Raw genomic sequence first — 21,684 nt, forward strand, 5'->3', positions numbered from 1 at the left:
AGTAATCAAATAAATTACTGTTTCCCCCGTTATAACGCCGTTATTGTTACTGACATTAAAATGCGGCGCGTTACTAAAATTGATCTTACTGTAGTGATTTTCAGCCGCGTATGCTCACTCTCTCAGCCAAACACTGTTTTTCTCTTGTGTGTGTTGTGAGAAACATAACTGATGCTGATTGGCTTTATTTCCATCGGTAGCCAACCAGAGGCAGAGTTCACAAAAAGGCCCGCCCACACGCGCAGTCAAAGTCCGAGAAGCGAGCAGCAGTGTTAAAAAGTCTGAGCAACTTGGTCACTTTGTCGCTAGATTTAGCAACTTTCTATCACTTTAGCGACTTTATAGGACAAATCTAGCTATCTTTTCTGGCGTGGTTGGAGACTTTTGTAGACTGACATGAAAATACGCGTCGTTTTGTCTTCTCAACGAGCAGCGGTGCTGCTGCTGACTGTGCCCCATCTCAAAGCACTGACATGCAGCCCGGTCATCGCGCATCAATCACTCCGAAAACACCGGCGACAGGGCGATGGCAAGTACAACAAGCTCAAAGGTAGCGGTCGCAAACACGAAGTATAAAGCACTACTTTTCCATTGTTGAGGTGAAAGGCAAGAATGTTTGTGTAATGTGCAATTTATGCCCATGAAGAAAAAGTCTCTCCACGCCTGTGGCAAGTAATTCTGATCTAATAAAGCACCTCACATCGTCACATGCTGCCACAAAATTAGTGATTTCTCTTTAGTATCCATTTTATTAATTTAACATATTTAATTTAGTAAGGGGCATTCAAGTTATTTGAAATATTTTTTTTTTTTTAAGTAACGCAGTAATTATTTTTTCTGGTAATTAATTACTTTTACAATAATGTAACAGAGTTACTAACTCAGTTACTATTTGTGAGAAGTAATTAGTAACTATAACTAATTACTTTTTTAAAGTAACGTTCCCAACACTGATGATGATGTAAAGCTTGTAAACCTGGTAAGTTTTGCGTGTGTGATTGTATTTGATTACAACTCCATAGATAAGGGTGTAACATCACCTTTGTTGAAAAACAATTCACTTTTTATAATCAAAGATCCACTCTCAGAACCTTTTGCACCATTTTTCCTTGGGATTAACCCACTTTTTAGGGTTTCTAAGAAAGTTTAGTAAATTTGTAGTAAATTTTGATTGGATGTGGGAGCTTATCTCTGTTAACTTTATCACTTACAAGTATGAACTTTTATACTTTAATAAAAATGTTATTCCATTTATTAAAACATTGTTTCTTGGTCATTTATTGTCTTCTGAATTGCTTTAACCCTTATGTGTAAGTCATTTTGGATAAAAGCACCTGCTAAATATCTTAATGTAATTAAAAAACAACAACATTTGGTTTTAAAAATGAAACACACACATTAATTTAACCTTGTGTTATGTAATGTATGTTGCTTTGAAATCATTTAAACTTTTAGTCATGACTTGCAATCATACTGTCAAGGACAGAAGATGACGGAGGAAGAGATAATTTAAAATGTAAAATGTAACAGTTTATTGAAAGTTTGTAGTAATGAATTGAGATGGTAGGTGAAATGTCCAGGTGAGGCTCCAACACGCACGCACACAAACACGCACACACTTTTCATAAGGTTATTCTGACTTTGTCTTCATAATGTTTATGGATATTTAAAGTTTTTAAATTCTATTGTATACATTTATTCAAAGCAACCATGAGACCATGAGAAAATATAGGTGCACCAGTGTGACTGACCCGCTCTCAGCTGAGCAAGTGCAACTGGTTTTAAAGGGGATATGAGATGAGGCTCTCATTGGTGTATTGTACATTACGCCTAAAACACACCCATTACTTATTGAATATGAATAGAGACAACAAATGTAGACCATGCACCATGTAATTCAGTCACATGTTTAATGTTCCACTAGTAATGCAACGTGCTGGCTGCTTTATTCTGATCTCACCTGATCTGTCAAACACTGAAAAAAATGATTCATTGAATTTAATCAATTTTTTAAAGGTAAGTGGTTGCAATCAATTGATTTAAGATACATTTAAACAAAAGTTTTATATTTTATTTTACGTTACTAATCTTTTTTGTTTAAATGTAGCTTAAATTAATTAATTGCTACCACTTACCTTAAAAAATTGATTAAATTCAATTAATCATTTTTTTCAGTAAATGTCTTAAAATAATCACCTGGCCAATGTCTTAGAAATGTTTGTGGTATAAATTGAATAATTGACTTCGGTCCTTTGAATTATTTAAAAATAATGCACACCCATGGTAACAGCACTCCTCTTTGTTTTGTGCCACATTGCCACCTTGGCAATTCAGTGGCCAGTCATCAATTATTCCTTACATATGCACTGATGTAATAATCTCACAGCCCACCTCAGCTCCACTCCTGTTGTAGTGTATATTTGTAGATCGTAGTAGCTGCTTAGCACTAATGTACAGCCTTTAATCTGAGATGCATATGGTAAGAAATTTGAATTTGGATCTTCTAATTGGATGATTTTGATTAGTATTGGCTGATTGTATGATCTATATCCAGTCAATCACAACAAATATTTTAAAAAGTTATTAACGTTGCTAAAATTTAAATAATGTTGTTTCAGTTGAAATATCTTGATCTATTTTGTTCAGGTGACAAAAATGAATGTCAAATAATTAATGTAAGCATTTATTTGTAAATTATTTTATGGAATGAAGACAATCTTAAAAATGCTTTATTAATGCACAATTAGGTACATTTTGATCTGTAAAAATACTGTAAATTGCCTTGAAAAACAACATATATGTAATCTCGAATTATGGGGAAACACCTGGTAACAAAAGCTCAAGTTAAAATTATTTGTTTAATTTACCACTGTCACCACACCTTTAACCAAACCGAATACATAAAATTTGCCCTTCGGTTATGCATGTTCCAGGATGTGTTAAAGGGACAGGAAGGCATTCACATTCAAATAGGTTTCATTTGTTTAAACGAAACCAATGGTTGTTTGCATGTAATTAAAAGGAGGCTTTTGACCAACTTTCTTGTCACAATGGAAAAAAGTAATTTTAATACAGGACATACAGCGTACTAATGGAGGAAAAGCTTGCATTAGGTTTAAAATCGCTATTTAAAATCGAATCAGCAGAATAAAAGAAAGAGGAAGACCTATAAATCATAGCCTATAATGTGTTATGATGAAAACACCCTCGCAACCTCGCCAATTTTCGGTTTGTTTTTTGAAACCTGATGTCCTTCTGCCCCTCCCATAAATGAAAAGTGAAACTGACACTACAGTATATTTAAACATTTCAGCAAGGACCTGTGCAGAATACCTGCTGCAAAAGGTAAGAAAACATTTTATTCATTACCTGGGCTAATGAAAAACACTTTGCACATAAATATTTTACTGCATTGTAAAGCCATTTAAAATAAGAGTTTGATTGATAGAGTTTGAGACTTTTATTGTTGATTCAGACAGACTTTTAAATCGTTGACCACGGTTATATTCTTTTTTATACCTTTAACTAATTTTAAAACACAGTAAAAAGGTAAATTACCAGTTTTATTTCAGACTATTTGCAGCAAGTAAAACATTACTACTGTTATTTAATTCAAATTGTACTAATTACAAGCTGTGTACCTATACAAGCTGTTTATGTTACATTTCTGAAACCAAATGTATTTTTTTCTCATTTTAAGATCTTGAGAATACACCAGCAAGACTTTTTATTCCATAATGGCAACCTCACAACAGGTCAGTAGCACTGCAAAAGTTTGTTATGTGTTATGCATCATTTTGGAATTTATTCTATTGGGGACTCCTTTCAGGCTTTGCACTTGAACGGTCACATTCACGCATAATAAGAACAACACATAAGGGAAACTGTAGTTTTTGACTTGTGGGTAAAGACACAATAAAATATTTTATTTCCCACCAGCGTACCACAGTAATAAATGTGAAAACAGGGATTAAGAATTAATGACAAGAAAATAAACCTGCAAAATTAAAGGGTGAGAATGAGAGGATTTGGAAAAAGAAATTATATTTATTATGAAGTTTGTGGAAATTCGTGACCAATCAACAAAACAGAACACAAAGTCACATATGGCTTTAAATGTATGGGATCGTATGGCATGAATCCAAAAGCATGTCTGACGGGGCGTTATAAGGGTAAATCACAAAGGTTCATTCCCCTTATAAAAGAAGAGAGACGTGGGTATAATACAAAATAAAACAAATATTTTATTTACACTGAATCTCTTTAAAATGAGCAATCCAAAACATGAAGTTTATCACTCCACTTCAAAGCACCACAAGCAACAGAAAGAAATCTCGAAATTAAAATAAATAAAAAATACTACCAGCAGGGCCGAGGTTCCCAACAGGAGAAATTATTACTTAGTCACAACTGGTGTTCACAATGGCACACACAAACACCGCACTGTGCATTCAAATTACACAACACACACTTCTAGTGTTACACAGCACACACTAAGGAGGAAGCACACACACCTGAATGATCCATCCACCCGTGGGACCCCAGCTCCTGCCACAGATCAAAACTATAAATACTTAATTCAACAATAAAACAAATGGTGGCGATCAGACTTATACACAAAGCTGATGACCACCACACACAGGAAAAGAAAGAAAAGAATCACAAATGAAATTATGATAATTAAACTAGCCCAAGTCACATTTATACTGTACAGTAACCAGGATACAGGATGTTTACGGTTAACAATGGATCAATGTCACAATAATGAGGGGCAGAACCCAGTTCTCAGAAACAAACTCCTATGAGCAATCCCAATGTTGGCATCATTATTCAACTAACCCAAATACAGATCCACAGAAGCAAATAACAATGAGCAATAGCAATGTAGATGTTGCAGAAGTTTAAGGAAGATAAGGAGGTGGTCAAATAACTGATCACATGGAACGTTGTTCACAAAAGCATGTAACACTCGATGCATTAAAAACAAAGCCAATGGAGGGCTACTTGTTTCTCACACTCAGTATACACTCCTCTGTTGTTATGCTGCATACACACCAAACGCGAAGCATCACGTTCCTCGCTCTAGATTACTCACAGGATTTAACTTTGGGTCATGCTAATTTTTTGCTTGAGTTGAATATTTTGAGGTGAATAGCGCATGTTTTCGCAGGAATCATGCTGCCCAATACGTGTCATTCGAATCGCCCCGTGCAAGTATGCGTCTGATCACGTCTTTGCACTGACTTTGTATGTAATCTACTCGGGCAAAAAGTTGATCTCGCGTTTGGTGTGTATGTCCCACATTACAGCGGTGCGACACGGCAGCGTGAGAATCAGAACCTGCAGCAACACGGCATAGAACGAAAGGGAGAATCCTAATGTAATGTTACTACTAATCTTAGCATCATAAACTCAACATTATAAGTTTGGACTAGACACTTACTGAACCATGGTTTCACCCAAGACATATAACAATTTACAGGCATGGGTTAACCGCCATCATGTCAACTGCCAGCAAACTGAAGGTGAACAGTCATGTAATGAAACAGCACAACGAGACCACCAACATGACGATGTATTAAGTACACCATAATAAATCACTATTTGAATATTTGCACTAAAACAGATTTGGCTTCCATGAGCTTTACAAAATAATTAACGATTTAACAAAATGTATAAAAAATATACTGCCAAATTGGCTAGTGATTTGACAATGTTAACCCGCCACATCTGAATTTTACCCACATTTGGCAGGTGTTCATTTTAAACCCCGGTTGCAATGTAGCATGTGTTTATTTGTATTATTATTACATTATTGACACTTAAATACAATAACAATTTTAATACTTATTACATTATATGCCATTATTACATTATTAGTTGCTGCTGCATTAATAACAAATTTTAATTTGGGGTAAACAAGTTCATTTCTTACCTGGTTCTAAATTTTAAGTAAAAATGTTAAAGTTTTAAAGCTGCAGTCTGTAACTATGGCCTCTCTATCGCCATCTCTGATTGAAAGATAAAATTGCAGTTATTTGTGGAGTAATGTTCTGTTCTGTGCTGTGCTTGCCCCGCTACTCTGCGCGGATGAATCTGATGTCTGATTATCGCATTAGAGCTGTAAGGACTCAGACAGCTTTGGATCCATCTGCAACTTTTTATTGATGGCCGGTACACACAGCAGACAAGCAATAATCAGAGACAGGCAGCAAAGGTTCATAAACGTAAGACAAGCTTAAGGTCGGGGCAGGCGGATAACATTAATAAACGATAAACAATCCAGGGTCTAGACGGGCAGCATACAATCACAGTCCGGAAACAGTCCAAGGTCGGTAGGAAAACAAACACAATAATCCGGTAGCCAGGCATACGGTCACAAAAAGAAAGCAAACACTGGTACACAGGGAAAAACGCAAGGAATTGTAGCACTGGGCAAACAAGACTTCGCAAGGGGTGTGCGTAATGCTGCTTTTTCATTGCATAGTACCTCAACAGTTTGGTTTACTTTGGGTCGGGTCAGCTTACTTACATTTACATTTACATTTAGTCATTTAGCAGACTCTTTTGTCCAAAGCGACTTACAAGTGAGGTAAACAATAGAAGCAATTATGGCAACATAAGACAGCAATACATAAGTGCACTGGAAATAGTCTCATCAAGTCCAACACAATATACATAGCCAAGGGTATGTTAGTAGTTTTTTTTTTTTTTTTAGATAAAGAGGAAGGTAGATAGAGAAAGAGATAAAGAGAAGGGTAACTAAATAAAGATAGTAAATCTGTAATTAGGAAGTTAGGTAATGGTGGAAGAGATGGGTTTTTAGCCGAGTCTTAAAGACAGCTACAGTGTCAGCTGATCGTGTCACGACCGGCAGATCATTCCACAGTTGTGGGACAGTTCCTGAGAAGGTACGCGTTAGTGTTTTCTTCCCTTTTTGAGATGGTACCACAAGTCGTCGCTCGGTGGCAGAGCGCAGTGATCGAGAGGGTACATAAGGCTCTATAAGCAAGCGAAGGTAAGGGGGTGCTGACCCAGTGGTGGTTTTAAAGGCCAGGAGCAGAGCCTTAAATTTGATGCGGGCTGCTATAGGAAGCCAGTGTAACTTGACAAAGAGAGGAGTGACGTGCGCCCTCTTTGGCTCATTGAAGACCACTCTTGCCGCTGCGTTCTGAATCATCTGTAAGGGTTTGGTCGTGCAGGCTGGAAGTCCTGCCAGTAGCGCATTGCAGTAGTCCAGCCTGGACAGGACAAGAGCTTGGACCAGGACCTGCGTAGCATGCTCATCTAGGAAAGGTCTAATTTTCCTAATATTGTAGAGGATGAATCTACAAGAGCGAGCGGTGCTGGCAACATGCTCCGTGAAGCTAAGCCGATCATCAATGACCACTCCCAGGTTTTTGGCCGTCTTTTGGGAACTTTTCCATTGGGTGCAGTACGTAGTACCAAAACTCTTTTTGTACCACCTCGGTTGGGGTTCCAAGCGACCTGAGCTGATACCAAACGTGACGCGAAAACACAGTAGATCACTGATTGGTCTGAGAGAATCGTCACTACCAGCATCATCGCTATAATGTAAAAGATTAGCTTTACCGTGCTAGCTTACACTCGAGCAAACATGTTGTCATCTGTGCTCTGCTGTAATGTCCCAAACTCCCTTTTAACGATGAAAAACATCCACAGGTGAGAATCAGGGACACCATACCAGTTTTTTCGAAACTTGCAGTTTATGGCGGAACATTTTCGACTTGCACCTCAGCATCATATATGCTTAAATGCAACTTCAATGAGGCTCAGCGGAGTGCGTGAACTACTGACGCCACGGGTGTTTGAACAGAAACTGGCATGTGAGACAGAGATAGTGATAAACGCGATGTACAAACATCTATTTGTGGTGGCCAATTTTAATTTTGTGGCAGACTGAGAAATAATAAATGTATGGGAATGTACAACGACGCTCTCACTTTTATGATGGCAAAGCAGTAGGCAGCGCAAATATAACGACACATCTATAATCCCTCCCACTGCGAAGTGATACCAAACTCGATGGAAAAGCTAACCACGCCAAAGTGAGGTGAGCTGACCCGACCCAAACTTAACTAAACCGTGGGATAATATGCAATGGAAAAGTGCCATAAGAGTCCCAGGTTAAATAGGCCCACTGACACGGAACAGGAAGCACGAGATCAGCGGGCCACGGGGGATGATGGGAAATGTAGTCCAGGTTAATATACAGGTGAATGTGAAGGTTCAGTACCGGGGGCGTTATTGTTGACATCCGTAACAAGAGCGGATCTGTCATTATACATCCACATGACATTTACATTTACGCATTTAGCAGATGCTTTTATCCAAAGCGACTTACAAAGTTAAGGAAACAATCAAGCAATTTGTCATAGGGAGTCAATAATACGGTATAATCGGTTATACCGAGTTACAAGTTTTCACAAATCCGGGACTATACCTGTTGAGAGAGAAAGTGCATTGATATACCCACAAACACAAACGAAGAGGAGACAGGACTACAAAAACACTGGGATTTATTAGAGATCACAACGATGATGGCAACAAGGAATACAACTTCACACAACACGAGACCAGACAAAACTATAGGGAAACTGAAAATGACTAATATTGATGAAATAATTAAACAATTAATAAAATGACAACTGAACTGTGACACCACTGAAGTGGTGGAATGAGGGGGAAATGAAAACAATAAAAAGTCTATGACAGGGAGGAATCAGGGAGGTCCTTGGAGCAGGAACCAGAGACCAGACAGTCGGAAGCCCCAGGGTGGAGTCGTTGACGGGAGGAGCCAGGGTAGTGGGCAGTCTTTACACACCCTGGGGACAGACAACAGGGACAACAGCGGGCAGGGAGGAATCATGGGCGGAGCCGTGCGGCCAGAGAGCCTGGGGAAATTGAGGTTCCGGAGGGATGGGGCAGAGTTGGTGGATCTTCCGACCGAGATGGAGGAGGGGATCCAGAACTCCCGCGTTGGAACCCCCAGGTGACGCCAGGAGGCAGGAGGAGCTCAAGCGAGCCGGCGGGATGGAAGAAGGGATAGCAAGGGAGTGAGTGCAGTCCTTAGGCGAGGGTGGGACGATGAGTGACCAGGGTGGAGCCGAAGGGGTGAGGGAGCCTGGTGGACCTGATAGAGGGACAAGACCTGATGGAGAGGAGGGAGGAAAGACCTGAGGCAAGGCCGCTGGATCGACAGACTGAGTTGACATTTTTGTCTCGGGGGACGGTGGAGGAGAACAGGAGAACTCCTCCAAGACAGCTTGCAGAGAGCCACACCTTGGCTCAATCGACCCAGCAATGTCAACATGCTGAGGGTGAGCTGAGAGGTGACTCTGTGCCAGACGGTGAAAGGCTGGTGAACTAGCTGGCGATGGAAGAGGAGGAGGAAGAGAGAGGTCAGGCGGGATCGGCATCGAGGCAGGAGAACTGGGCAGAACCAGCGACGACGATAAAAAGGGGAAGCCGTACAGAACCAACGGGGACAACAGGGAGGGGAAACTGTCCAATCCTCAGTCCAGCAAACAGTCAATAAGTCCAGGGACTGGTTTTCAGTGGCAGGAGTGTGGACTGGGCTCTCCCTGACATCCACCAGAACTCCCAGGTTGATACACATTGAAGCTGACTCACACACCTGGTCAGAGGAGACGACATCCGGGTTGCGGGGCTGGGCTCAGACATTCACTCTGGCTCGCAACTCCGGGCTCACTGCCTGCGGGGGACATGGGCTCTGTGGTGCTGGGTGGCAGTGGACTGGTCTCTGGTTGTGGAGTGGGGCTGGTGGCATTCTTTCTAGAGTCACAACAGTCCAGCACCCACTCCTCAAAGGAGGCGAAGTTACCCTGAGGACCGTCCACTGGTAGACATGCCTGACACCCTTCATTCAGACACGCTTTGTAAAAAATACAGAGCAAGCCATCCTGATAGTGTGTCAGAGATGCTAGGCGAATAAAATCCTTGGTGTTTAAAACCAGCGAACAATCCCTCTGCTCTAAGGTTAGGAGGGCAATGGTGGGGATATCCATAACTAAAAAGAATGAAAATGAAATTGGGAAAAGTAAAAACATCAAACACCGAAAAGGACGGGAGAACAAACGCCGCTAAAAACTTTGGCAACAAGAAATACAACCTTACACAAAATGAGACCAGATATAGAGAATAACGAGCAAGGAACAGGTGAACACAACTACAGGAATTACAAAACACAGGTGACAAGGGTAAACTGAAAATGACAAATAATAATGAAATAATTAAACTATCAATGACATGATAGTTTATCTGAATGCTATCAGTGATATTTACCCATCAGTTATGTATGTTAGCTTATGCGGTATTTCTGTGGACAGTTTATGCTAACCGCTGTTCATAACCCTCTTACAGGTCTGCATCCCTCTCATCAGTACAAAGCTATGAAGTGGAAAAAAATATTCACACTTTTTGGACATAAAGTTATATGGTAACATGAGGCACATGAAGTTTACAGCTCTGTTGTGTATCAGTTTCTAAGTTTATACAAGTTAAGTTTTTGAATAGGGTTTGTTTCCAAATGAACTGAAAATGTCCTACTGACCTTCATTTCTATTTTGATTATATTGTTAACTTCTTAATAAACCTCAAACAAACATGTATACATTTATTTTGTCTTCACATTCTTTACTGTACTTCCCTCTCACATTCCTGCCTCATTATGTAGCTCATTATGCAAGTCTTTTGTTTCCCTGATTTGTCAATCAATCCTTCTCGCATAAGGCCCCTCTAAACAAAAAGTGTCTTATTCTGCCTACTCATTGATTTAGAAATTGTGATTTTCACATCATTTTACAAATATTATTATAAACACGTTCCTCGTCTAAAAGGGAGAGGGGGTGGTGTAGCTACAATATATAACAAAATGTTCAAAGTAAACCATAAATCAGAACAAATAAATACTGTTAAACATGGAAATAACTGATCGTAACAACAAACAGCTTTCTTTCATTTTAGCTACCATATATAGGCCTCCGGGCCACCACACAGATTTTCTTAAAGAAATAGCAGACTTCCTATCTGAGCTTTCAGTCACTGTAGATAAAGCTCTTATCGTTGGGGATTTTAATATCCATGTGGATAACTCAAAAGATGCATTAGGATGTGCGTTTATGGATGTTCTAAATTCTCTCGGTATTAAACAAAACGTGTCAGGGCCCACGCATACTCGTAAGCACACATTAGACTTAATTCTGTCACTCGGACTCAATATTAATGACATCGAAATATCACCCCAGAGCGATGCCATTTCAGACCATTGCCTTGTGTCATACACAATACTTCTAGATAGGACCGCCCAGTCCACAACATGCTACAGATTAGCCAGAACAATAATTTCCACCACTAAAGATAGCTTTACTAGCACTCTTCCAGACCTGTCTCAAATGAAACATGTAGCAGATAACCGTGAAGATCTGGATATTATAATAGAAAACCTGAACAACGTTTGCTTTAGCACGATGGATGCCGTTGCTCCCATTCGAAAAAAGAGAATCAAAGAAAAAACGCCAGCTCCATGGTATGACTATCATACTGCAGCCCTTAAAAAAGTAGCTAGAAAAATGGAAAGAAACTACAAAAACACAAAGTTAGAGGTATGGCGTTCAGCATGGAAAGAGAGTGTTCAACACTATAGACAGGCTATTAAAACCGCCAGATCTACCTATCTCAGTACGCTTTTTAAAGAAAATCATAACAACCCTCGTTTCCTCTTTAGCACAGTTGCGAAACTGACTAGAAACAAAGAACAAACAGAAACCAATAGTAAACTCCAACACAATAGTAACGACTTCATGAACTTCTTTCCTAACAAAATTATGTTTATTAGGGAAAACATAGAAACTACGCAAGCAGCCACCACTCTACCCAATAGTACATTTACCACTAGTTTACCATACGAACATCTTGAGTCATTTAAACCTACTACAATAGAAGAGCTCTCTAAATTAGTAACATTATCTAAATCATCTTCCTGTATACTAGACCCCGTTCCCACAAAATTACTAAAAGAGGTATTTCATGTAGTGTCCGACACGGTACTAAATATCTTTAACTCATCGCTAGAATTAGGATACGTTCCAACAGCTTTCAAACTAGCAGTTATTAGACCGCTCATTAAAAAAACAAACCTTGACCAGGGAGATCTTAATAACTTTAGACCAATCTCAAATCTACCTTTTCTTTCTAAAATATTAGAAAAAGTAGTGGCAAGCCAGCTACGCACATTCATAGCGAATAATAATACATATGAAAAGTTCCAATCAGGATTCAGGCCCCACCATAGCACAGAAACAGCGCTGCTTAGAGTTACAAATGACCTCCTATTAACATCCGATCGTGGTGAAATCTCAATCCTTATATTACTAGACCTTAGTGCAGCCTTCGACAAAATAGATCACAGAATCCTACTCAATAGACTAGAAAACTATGTTGGCATCAGTGGTCAGGCGTTAGCCTGGTTTAGATCGTATCTAACCAATCGATATCACTTTGTTTATGTAAATGAGGAAGGGTCCTATCACTCCCCCGTTAAATGCGGCGTACCTCAGGGATCAGTTCTAGGCCCTATCCTATTCTCGTTATATATGTTACCTCTAGGAGACATTATCAGGAAACATAACATAAGTTTTCACTGTTATGCGGATGATACCCAGCTTTACATCTCGTCAAATCTGAGCGAAACACACCAGTTTGCTAAACTAACAGACTGCATTAGTGATATTAGGGACTGGATGGCACATAACTTTCTTATGCTAAACTCCAATAAGACTGAGATACTTATTATTGAACCAAATCGCTCCAAACATAATATGTCAGATTACAAGTTGCCCATAGATGGCTGCACGGTGGTGCCATCTTCCACGGTTAAGAATTTAGGCGTAATGTTTGACAGCAATCTATCTTTCGATAGTCATATCTCCAACGTCTGCCGCACAGCATTCTTACATCTTAGAAATATCTCAAAAATACGCCATATGCTGTCTGCATCAGATGCAGAAAAGCTTATCCATGCTTTTATGACCTCTAGAATAGACTATTGTAACTCGTTACTCAGGGGGATGCAATGCAAATCAGGTAAACAAGCTACAGCTGGTTCAAAACGCCGCCGCAAGAGTGCTTACTCTGTCTAAAAAGTATGACCACATTAGTCCAATTCTGGCATCTTTACACTGGCTACCAGTTAAATATCGCATACAATTTAAAATATTACTAATCACCTACAAAGCATTAAATGGCCTAGCGCCCTCGTATATTAAAGAATTACTATCAGAATACAATCCACCATGTAAACTGCGATCACAAAATTCTGCTTACTTAATTATCCCTAGAATATCAAAAGTCTCTAAAGGTGGTAGATCCTTTTCCTACTTGGCCCCTAAGCTCTGGAATGACTTACCAAAAAATGTTCGAGCATTAGACACAGTCGAGCAATTTAAATCTAAACTTAAGACATTCTTCTTTAACAAAGCATTCACATAGAATGTCCAGTAAATGTACTTTTCCCGCAGTAGTTATTTTGTCTAGAACAAAGCACTCACATACCTCATATGGGTAATTTACTCTTGCCGCAATAGTTAGCCTGTCTTGAACCGAGCTGAATTAAACCACTATAATGTATGACACTTTCATTACATGCGAACGGCCCCTACGCTAATAGAATTCTGTTTTTGTCTCCCTGTCTTGTCCTTGACCCCGAGGACAATGAGACAAACAGACCCAGTTCAACGTGATGCCCAGCCGATGCGCGACCAACGACCACCGGCTGAACCAGTTTAATCCGCTTACCCGCTTCCTATCCCTACCGTGTCTATATATATATATATATATATATATATATATATATATATATATATATATATATATATATATATATTAATCTCTCCCTAGGGTTTTTTGTCCTTAAAAAAGTCTTATGAAAACATGTTTTGTATGGGTTTTGTGGCTTTTTTAAAAACCACGCATAAACATTTTTCTCTCAAAAATACAAACATGTATATACATGTAGCTCATATAATATTGTAGCCCAGTTTGTGCTGAACGCGGTGTTATGAAACTTTTGCCATTAATATGTTTAAAGCAACTGAAAAAAGACCACATGTAAGAGCATGTCAGAACCTCTGCCAGTGTCCCAAAATGGTCGGACCCCAAAGAGTTAATACAGTACTTTGTAGAAAAGCCTTTGTTGGTGATTACACCGTCTAGACGCCTCTTGTATGGAGAGACCAGACGTCTGCATTGCTCAGGAGTGATTCTGGGCCATTCTTTCACACAAATGGTCTTTAAATCTTGAAGGTTCCTTGGGCCTCTTTTATGAACTTTGATCTTCAGTTCTCTCCATATATTTTCTATGAGATTTAGGTCAGGTGATTGACTGAACACTTCATTGTTTCCTTGTCCTTGTGTTTGGGATCATTGTCTTGCTGAAATGTTCACCCTCTTTTCCTTTTTAAGCTTTCTGGTAGATGGCAGCAGATTTTTATCCAGAATGTCCCAGATCATTTCTCCATTCATCCTGCCTTTAATAATATGAAGTCTGCCAGTACCCCTTGATGAAAAGCAGCCCCAAACCATGATGCTTCCACCCATAAAATGAACTGTTGGTATGGTGTTCTTGGGGTGGTGGGCAGTGCCATTTCTTCTCCAAACATGGTTTGTAGAATGACTGCCAAAAAATTCAATTTTGCTTTCATCTGACCATTCTACAGTCTCCCAATAATCCACAGGCTTCTCCAAATGCTCTTTTGCGAACTTTAACTGAGCCTCAACATGCTTTTTGTTTAGGAATGGAGTCTTGCGTGGTGAGCGTGCATGGCTACCATGGCGGTTCAGTGCATTGCTTATAATTTTCTTTGAAACTACAGTACCTGCTGATGCAAGGTCTTGGCTCTTGGAGAACTCACCTGGTTATTCTTTGGACTCCTCAGACAGGGATCTTACGTGGAGCATCTGATCATGGCTGGTTTATGGTGAAGTGATGATATTTCCATTTGGGATAATGGCCCCCACAGTGCTCACACGAACATTCAGCATTCTGGAAATGCGCATATAATCATTCCCATCAAAATGCTTTTCAACGATAAGTTTACAAAGATCTTGAGAGATTTGTTTGCTTTTACTGATATCAATTAGGACTGATAGGGGGCAGGGTTTCTCTCTCAATACTGACAGATTTCAGGTGATCTCCTGGCTTTCATGCCATTTTGTACCTTGTTTTCTTCATGTGTTAAATACTTATCCCCTGTGTCATTTCACTTTATTTATTATGACTCAACTTGTATACTTAAATGTTCTGATTTCTTTGTATGAATTCAATATTTGGCTTGATGGCTACATCTAGTGGAAATTTTGTGTCAATAGCCCACTTAGAAATCCCCTTACTTATAAAAATGCTGATGTGTCAAATACTTATTTTCCCCGCTGTATATGGAAAAGATGTATAGAAGTACATCCTAGCACATCCGCATTAAAATCCAACCCATCTCAGATTAGTAAACTATTTTCACCCATCCACCTGACACATGTGCTGCCAGAAATATTGCAAGAACACTGAACTTAAGTTATATACCTGCCTCATTTGTTCTGACTAAAAGGAAAAATGATGCCTTACCTGTTCAGAGGACAGTCTCTGCTCCAGTATTTAATCCCATTAGATGTTAAAAAGCCCTGCTGATATTAACTCTTGTTTAATCACAAGCTCAGTCACCTTCACCTTTTAACCGACTGTCCACACAAATGATAAATAATTTCTATATGCTTACCACTGTGAATGGGTGGAAGGTAAGGAGACAAGAAAAACAGATTTTTGTTCATTTCTCATTCAACTGAAAATTTTTACGGATTGGGGACTAGTTGAATGACCCTGATATGTTCTTTACAAACACAGATCAAAGTTAAATCTGTATTGTTTTCTTTTGTTTGTATATTTAACAGGAAGAAAACAAGAACACTGAAACAGCAGGAGGCCGACCAGATCAACAACTAGAAGGAGACAAGACAAGAATAGAAAACATAAAGCATCTATTTCCCAAATTTCTTCTTACAGACAGGCATCAGAGTAAACTTAGTGCTGCAGCTGTTTTTGAGATATCTGCTCATTCATTACAGTCTCATGAGTCTTGTGCTGAAAAAGACCTGGTTCAGACTTTCCTACAGAACCTACTTATGATTAACTACAGAGCAAGATACATTAATATTAAAGAGACAAATGAACATCATCACAGACAACAAAGAGAAAATGACTCAAAAAAGCATGAGAGTAATTTTTTTAAAGCTATGTCTTTGTCTAATAAGGGAGTGAGTAAACCAGACCCTGTTCACCCGATGGATGTTCAGATGGCTGTGTTTCATTGTGCTGATAGTTTCCTAAAGCAGCTGATGGTCACTAAACTCTCACAGTGTCATTTTGCCCTTCCTCTGCTTGTTCCTCATCCATTCACACAACAGATTGAGTTTCCTCTCTGGACATTCAGACAAATCAACAAGAGCTGGAAGATGAGAAATACTAACAATGAAATCATCAGTAAAGAAGAGCCAGTGTACAAAGCAGAAACTCCGATGGTGTCGTTCTTCAGGTTTGGTTCTGTGTCTTTATCCAAGTCTCAGCTGATGAACAATCTGATCAATGAGAAACACAACACGTTCTTCCACAGGAACTGTCCAGGCAGCAGCAGAACCAGACTACTGATGGATGGAGTGGTGGAGATCGCCTGGTTCTGGCCCACTGGAAAAAACACAGATACTTTTACTGACTGTGTTGCCTTCTGTAATCTTCATGGTGATGCAGGAGTCAATGAGAAACAACTGCAGATTCTGACTGAAAATTCTTCAGTCAATGTTGTTCTCCTGTCACATATTGATGAGAATGACAAAAACATAACAAAACTCGAGAATCTCTACAGTGACTCAAAGCCACTTATTTGCCTTTTATCTGAGGATGAATCTGCTCTCACTGAGACACAGAAAGTAAAATACAAAATTGGTCTGAAAGACAGAAATCTGTCAGAAGTTTCAGAAGAACTCAGAAGAGCTATCAATGATTGTTTCTCATCTTCAGCATCAGCTTCCAGGTTCAGACTTGACGATTTGTCCAAACACTCAGATATCAGGGTAGATGAAGAAGATGATGAAGACTGCAGGAGAGAAAGAGAAGCAGCACAGCAGATGATGAGTTTACTGCAGAATAAAAATCTAAAAGCAATCAAAGAATCATTTCTGCCCTGTCAGGGGAAACTCTGGCATCAGTGGTGTCAGAAGAACAAAGAACTTCATCGACCTCAAGGGGAAGACATAGAACAAGAAATAAGTCAAAAACAAACAGAAATGAAGAAAATTCGTGAAGAACAACATAAATCCCACTTAAGTGAGTTTATAAAGTTCTTTATAAAACAAATGAATTCATATGCTACAAATAAAAGTTTTTTCCTGAAATGGCTCAGAATCCTCCTGAATGAAGTTACCTCATCTGATCTTTCTGCTCTGCAACACAAGTATGAAAAAAACTGGTCAAATGTCTCAAAACTCAAAGGAAATGATAAAACTAACCAACTCAAAGAACAAAGAGAACTTGAGAAAATATCTGAAGAACTTCAAGCAGCAACCTTTGGTTTGGAGCACATCATAAGAGAGATCGGTCAGATCTATGAATCATGTTCATCTGTGAAGAAGACTAAGACAGATCTGCAGTTAAACTTCTCTTCTCTCCCGAGTCTTGCAGCAGAGATGATGATCTGTGGATTTCCACTGGAGCTGATGGATGGAGATGCTGCTCATGTTCCTCTGATCTGGATCACTGCTGTTCTAGATAAACTCATACAGAAACTGGGAGACCAGAGAGTCTTTGTGCTGTCAGTTTTAGGGATTCAGAGCTCTGGGAAATCCACCATGCTGAATGCCATGTTTGGACTTCAGTTTGCAGTCAGTGCTGGACGATGCACCAGAGGAGCTTTCATGCAGCTGATCAAAGTATCAGAGGAGATGAAACAACAGCTTAAGTTTGATTATATTCTAGTTGTTGATACTGAAGGTCTTCGGGCTCTAGAATTTGATGGAAACTCCACAAGACATCATGACAATGAATTGGCCACATTTGTTGTAGGTCTTGGTAATCTGACATTGATCAACATCTTTGGAGAAAACCCAGCTGAGATGCAGGATATTCTTCAGATTGTTGTTCAGGCCTTTCTGAGGATGAAGAAGGTCAATCTGAAACCCAGCTGTATGTTTGTACATCAGAACGTCTCAGACGTCACAGCTGGAGAGAAAAACATGCAGGGAAAGAGACAACTTCAGGAGAAACTGGATGAAATGACAAAACTTGCGGCTGAGGATGAAGTCGATAATGCAGAATGTTTCAGTGATATCATTCATTTTGATGTACGTAATGATGTGAAGTATTTTGCTCAGCTGTGGGAGGGAAGCCCACCAATGGCACCACCAAACCCAAACTACTGTGAAAATATTCATGAACTAAAGAAAACTATTATTTCACAAGCCTCAAAATCAAATGGAATGAGGCTGACACACCTGAAAAAGCATATTCATGATCTCTGGGAGGCTTTACTGAATGAACGATTTGTGTTCAGCTTCAGAAATTCTCTGGAGATTTCAGTATACAGGAGACTGGAGACAGAATACAGCAAGTGGACCTGGACTCTACGCAGTGCCATGATGGAAATTCGGACCAAACTGCATAATAAAATAGAAAATGAAGCAATTCATGAGATTGACGAAATTGAACTTCAGAGGGAACTAAAGGAAAAAAGTGATGAAGTAAAAAAATTAATGTCCAATTTCTTTGACAAAGACCCAGATGCTGATATACTGATTCAGTGGAAAACATCATTTGAAATAAAAATCAAAGATGTTCAAGAAAACATTGTGAGAGAAACAAAGAGAAAACTAAATGAAATTCTTGAAATTCAAAAGATTGATGCTCACAGGACACAGCATGAAAACACTCTCCTAGAAAAGAGTAAAGAACATGCATTAAAACTCAAAGACAAAACAAACGATGAAGAAATTCTGAAGAGAGAGTTTGATTTGTTCTGGGAAGAGTGTGTGAAGAAGATTACAACATATACTCCCCAAATCAAAGACATTAACATACTAAAAGATGTGAAAATACTCCTCAGTGACATCTATGAAAGTCTCAATGTAGACCAATGGAAGGACAGTGATATTTTTACTTTGCAGAATTATTCAGGTTATGTACAGGAAAATAAATTCAGGGGTTTAACAGGATCCATTAAAAAACTAATTTCAACCTCAATTTCTGATCAAACTGAAAGCAAAATAAGAGCCCTAGTTAATGAAATTGTTCAGCAGACAGACATAATGATTCAGTCATTTAATATATCAAAGATTGGCTACAACAACAGCTGCATTCAACAGCTAATAGATTACATCAAGACAAAACTGAAAGAAGATGAGAAAGAGTCTGTGAAATATGTGTTCAAGAAGGAATTCTTCATAGATTTGGTATTTTCTATATTTAAGAGAGCAGAAAAGACATTCAATGATCAACACAGAATGTTCAGAGAAGCCAATGATCCTGTTCTCTATCTGAAGAAAAAGAGAGATGAATACTTTAGTATTTTCAAGAAATACTGTCAAGGAGGAAAATCAGCTGCTATTTTTGGTGAGATTATCTGTCAAAAACTGAAGAGACCCATTGAACAGAGTGTCTATAAACAGACTGCCAGAGATTTAGCAGCTGAAATCAGATCAAACTGTCCATCACTGAATGGAAACAGATCAAATCTGGAGAAACACATCCTGAAAAAAATTACAGAAGAGGAAAACCTTTACAAAAACATGAACTACATTAATAATCCAAAAGATCACTTCAAGAGTTTCATCAGAGATGAAGTCCATCAGTACATTGGAGATAAGTTCAGAATCAGTGTTCAACCCAAGATGAATCAGAACATTGAAGTCCTGCAGCAGAAGATCCTGACAGCAGCTCATGAATCTACTGAATATGTTCAAGTGAAGAGTGGAGATGTTGATTTATGGTTGAAGTTTTTCACACAGAAGCTCTCAGATGTTCTGATATTCTCTGTGAAGGACTTCAGTGGAGTCAAACATGATGATGTTGATGATTTTAAACTCTCAGAAGATGTGATAAGAAAAGAACTTCCATCAATAATGTCTGACATGAGCAGAGAGTTCAGCAGAGATACTTTTGATAAAAAACTGGACACCAACAACAGACCAGATGAGATTCTGATTGATCAATTATGTCGGTGCTGTTGGGTTCAGTGTCCATTTTGTAGAGCCATCTGCACCAACACAATCGAGAATCATGATGAAGATCACAGTGTTCCTTTCCACAGAGTGATTGGAATCAATGGGTGTCATTACAGGGGCACAACAAACCTATGTGTTAACATATGCACAACACAAGTAGCAAGCAACACTGCAGGTTTTTATCCAGATTCCACAGACAGGAGAATCCTCTGGAGAGAATACAGATCAGCAGGAGAATGTTATAAAAAGTGGAGCATCACCCCTGACCTCGCTGAGCTTCCTTACTGGAAGTGGTTTGTGTGCAGATTTAAAAAAGATCTTGAAAAGCATTTTAAAAAAACATTCCAGGATAGAAGAAAGATTCCAGATGAATGGAAACAAATCACCAAACAGGAAGCTGTTGAAAGTTTAGATAAATACATCTAATTCAATGAAAACAAAACACATGAAATTAGTCATTTATAACTCATACTGTATTAAAAATCATCCAAGAAGCATTTTAACCCTCTGGTGTTTGACCATTTTAGGACACTGTCAGAGGTTCTGACATGCTCTTTCATTTGGTCTTTTTTCAGTTGCTTTAAAACATAATAATGGCAAGTGTCTCTTAACACTGCATTCAGCACAAACTGGGCTACAATATTATATTAGCTACATGTATGTACATGTTTGTATTTTTGAGAGAAAAATGTTTATGCGTGGTTTATAAAAAAGCTACATTTTAAGTCACTGATATATGTTCACAAAACCCATACTAAACATGTTTTTACAAGACTTTTCTAAACAGAATCTAGTAGTCTAGAGTCTTCTTTAAAATGATGTGAAAATCATTCTGCCTACTCATTCACATAAAACAATATATTGATTTAAAGACACTTTTTGTTTAGAGGGGCCGTATGCGAGAAGGATTTATTGACAGCTAAGCAAGCAAAGACTTGCATAATGAGCTGCATAATGAGCCTTTAGGCAGGAATGTGAGAGGGAACTACAGTAAAGAATATAGAGGACAAAATAAATGTATACATGTTTGGTTGTGGTTTATTAAGAAGTTAACAATATAATCAAAATAGAAATGAAGGTCAGTGGGACATTTTCAGTTTATTTGGAAACAAACCCTATTCAAAAACTTAACTTGTATAAACTAAGAAACTGATACACAACAGAGCTGCTCATGTGGCTCATGTTACCATATAACTTTATGTCCAAAAAGTGTGAATATGTTTTTCCACTTCATAGTTTTGTACTGATGAGAGGGATGCAGACCTGTAGGAGAGTTATAAACAGCTGTTATCCGCACACTGAACTCACAAAAAATATATAGATTTATTAAATTGAAGTAACGTTTCGAGCTACCGCCCTTCTTCAGACTTACAAAAAATCTATATA

General features: G+C 38.7%; 1 protein-coding gene across 1 annotated transcript; it reads left to right on the forward strand.

The window, feature by feature from the left end:
- Positions 1–3,301: 3,301 nt before the first annotated feature.
- On the forward strand, positions 3,302–21,596 carry LOC135768887 (interferon-induced very large GTPase 1-like). The gene is made up of 3 exons (XM_065278249.2): positions 3,302–3,345; positions 3,701–3,755; positions 15,982–21,596. Exons 2-3 carry the CDS (start codon positions 3,738–3,740, stop codon positions 20,722–20,724), a joined length of 4,761 nt encoding a protein of 1,586 aa, XP_065134321.1. The 5' UTR covers positions 3,302–3,345; positions 3,701–3,737; the 3' UTR covers positions 20,725–21,596.
- Positions 21,597–21,684: the final 88 nt, after the last annotated feature.

Source organism: Paramisgurnus dabryanus, chromosome 3, assembly GCF_030506205.2.
Source record: "Paramisgurnus dabryanus chromosome 3, PD_genome_1.1, whole genome shotgun sequence".
NCBI lineage: Eukaryota > Metazoa > Chordata > Actinopteri > Cypriniformes > Cobitidae > Paramisgurnus > Paramisgurnus dabryanus.